Source organism: Pangasianodon hypophthalmus, chromosome 23 (assembly GCF_027358585.1).
Source record: "Pangasianodon hypophthalmus isolate fPanHyp1 chromosome 23, fPanHyp1.pri, whole genome shotgun sequence".
In the NCBI taxonomy this organism is placed as follows: Eukaryota; Metazoa; Chordata; class Actinopteri; order Siluriformes; family Pangasiidae; genus Pangasianodon; species Pangasianodon hypophthalmus.
The window spans coordinates 534299-536745 of record NC_069732.1 but is presented as its reverse complement, the minus strand read 5'-3'; the positions used below and the strand labels follow the sequence as shown (position 1 = coordinate 536745).

General features: G+C 32.3%; 1 protein-coding gene across 1 annotated transcript; it reads left to right on the top strand.

Moving 5' to 3' along the window:
• Positions 1 to 1119: 1119 nt before the first annotated feature.
• Positions 1120 to 2224, top strand: LOC128317251 (cystatin-A5-like). The gene is made up of 3 exons (XM_053228470.1): positions 1120 to 1321; positions 1551 to 1652; positions 2003 to 2224. Exons 1-3 carry the CDS (start codon positions 1244 to 1246, stop codon positions 2120 to 2122), a joined length of 300 nt encoding a protein of 99 aa, XP_053084445.1. The 5' UTR covers positions 1120 to 1243; the 3' UTR covers positions 2123 to 2224.
• Positions 2225 to 2447: the final 223 nt, after the last annotated feature.

Below are 2447 nucleotides of genomic sequence, written 5' to 3'. Positions count from 1 at the left end.
TGTAAGTTATATATGATGATTTTTTTGCTAAAGTATAATCTTGTGTTTGGCATCTTTAGACTAATCTTTAGTTTTGATTTTTAGTACAATAGAATTTGTACCATATTATTATTATTATTATTATTATTATTATTATTAAGATTAAAGTAAACCAATCAGCTGTTTGAACGAGGTGTAATGAACAGCACTGTGCACTGCACGGTGTTTGGGAGTTTGTACAGATCCACACCATCAATAAGACTCATTTTATCCACATGCCACTTCTTGGGATTTCTCTGGAGTTTGTTGTGATAGAACTCCTTCACCTTTGTGTAAAGGGGTTCGAGCAGATTAACACAGAATAAATCAGAATCCACAGGCATCTCTTTATGGTGAGGATCTTCACAGCAGATGAATTTTATTTGCAGAAGTAGGTGGAGAAATATGGGAGTCTAGTCAGGGTTCTGTTTCGGCCTTGTCAAGCAACTTGACTCCCTTCCTGTTTAACTACATGTGTGAAAATCTACCCAATATATAACAAGTTTTAGGTCATTTATGCCATAACATTCAGAGAAGCTTAGCTCATTATATGATAAAAAAAGGTCTTCACATGACAATGTGTACCACTTATCTCCTTTCGTATATTCTATCCATTTATATTATGGCGTGACAGATCAGGTCAGAAGATCCTGGTACAGAATACACTCAGAAATGCAAACCCCATTTCCGGAAAAGTTGGGATATTTTCTAAAAAGCAATAAAAACAAAAATCTGCAATTTGTAAATTTTCTTGAATCTTTATTTAACTGACAAAAATACAAAGAAATGACTTTTCATGTTTTTGCTGACCAACTTGCTTGTATTTTGTAAATATAAACAAATGTTGAATTTGATGCCTAATAAGAATCAGCATAAAGAGAATAAAACAGATTTTAAGCATGAGAGAAAGTAAAGCAAAATCAAATAATTCCACAAGTTAATGAATGACCTATTAAACTGTTCCTTGGAAAATTTTCTTTTTTTTCTTTTACAACACGTCTCATTGCAATTTGATATTTGTGTGTGTGTGTGCAAGGGTGTGCAAGGGTGTGTAAGGGTGTGTGTGTGTTTTCTCCAACGTATATAGACTTCATTGTAAATTCCATCATTCATCATGATGCATCATTGTGAGAGTATAAATATGTCGACTTTACAGTGAATCTCTTATGAGTCTGTGCTGAAAAAGTCTCACTGCAGGACACGTGTGAAACTCGTCTGAAACATCATGTGTACTATGGTGATTGCTGGAGGCTGGAGTGAATGGATGGAAGTTACTGAAGAAGTGAAGAAAATCTGCTTGTTGGTAAACACCAGTTTATATTAATCTATAACCTGGTGATGTATCTGTTACCTGAAGACTGTAGGCTGCTTATAGAAAGATAGGAGATCACTAATTAGAAGCCAGAACGTAAAGTTTACTTACATATTATTATTATTATTATTATTATTATTATTATTATTATTATTATTATTATTATCAGCATTGTGCTTTTTGTGATTTTTAATCAGTGACCAATTTAATTTAATTTCAGGTAAAACCTGAAGCTGAGAAGAAGACTAAAAGGAAGTTTCCTGTTTACCTCCCCCTGACCTACCGACACCAGGTTGTGGCAGGAACAAACTATATAATAAAGGTGTGTGTGTGTGTGTGTGTGTGTTGGTTTTAATTTTATTTCACCTGTGTGTAATGTTATAGTCTAAAAGTTAACTAGTCTATAGTTAACTAAAGATCTTGTGATCTTTAGTTAACTTTAGAGGTTAATGTTCCAAAGATTAAAAAAAAAATATAATGACAATATTAAGGAAACCTGAGAGCAAAGAAAATATGAAACTGTGAAAATTTAAATAAAATTAAAACACCATGTCAAGGATTTTAAATGTGTTTATGTGGAGCGTCTGCCAAACACGTCCCTGTGAAAGTCAACACCTTCTGAACAATCACAGTAAATGTGTCTCTCTCTCTCTCTCTCTCTGTCTTTTTCAGGTGTATGTGGGAAATGACTCGTGTCTTATTATGAAAGTTTTCCAAGGACTTGGTTCTGATGCTAAACTGGAGCTTCTGAAAGCTAAACTAATTCCACTGCCCAGCATCATTCTCCTTTAAAATCCCTGAATAATGATCTGTGTGTAATGAAATGTACTCTGCCATTGCTTCATGTTTATGGTAAAGAGAAATAAACATAAACAGAAAAATAAACTTCTTCAAATGATCAGTATAAATGTTGGTTTGAGTGTTTTTTTTTATGTTCATGGTTTTCTCTAAAATATATTGGTTTTGTTCTGATGTATTATAATTTATATTAAGTTTTTTATATAATTTATATAATTTGTTGTTTTAGTTATAAGTATAATAAGGTGATTGGCCTCTTTAGATTCTTTCATTTTTGATTCATTAAAATATGCACCTTTACTAAAACAAGAGAATCAAT

Bases quoted from the DNA above. Each gene is read 5' to 3' on its own strand.
- LOC128317251 (XM_053228470.1), top strand. From the start codon at position 1,244: ATGTGTACTATGGTGATTGCTGGAGGCTGGAGTGAATGGATGGAAGTT. The intron at 1,322-1,550 runs GTAAACACCAGT...ATTTAATTTCAG, and splicing joins TGAAGAAAATCTGCTTGTTG to GTAAAACCTGAAGCTGAGAA. The intron at 1,653-2,002 runs GTGTGTGTGTGT...TGTCTTTTTCAG, and splicing joins GAACAAACTATATAATAAAG to GTGTATGTGGGAAATGACTC.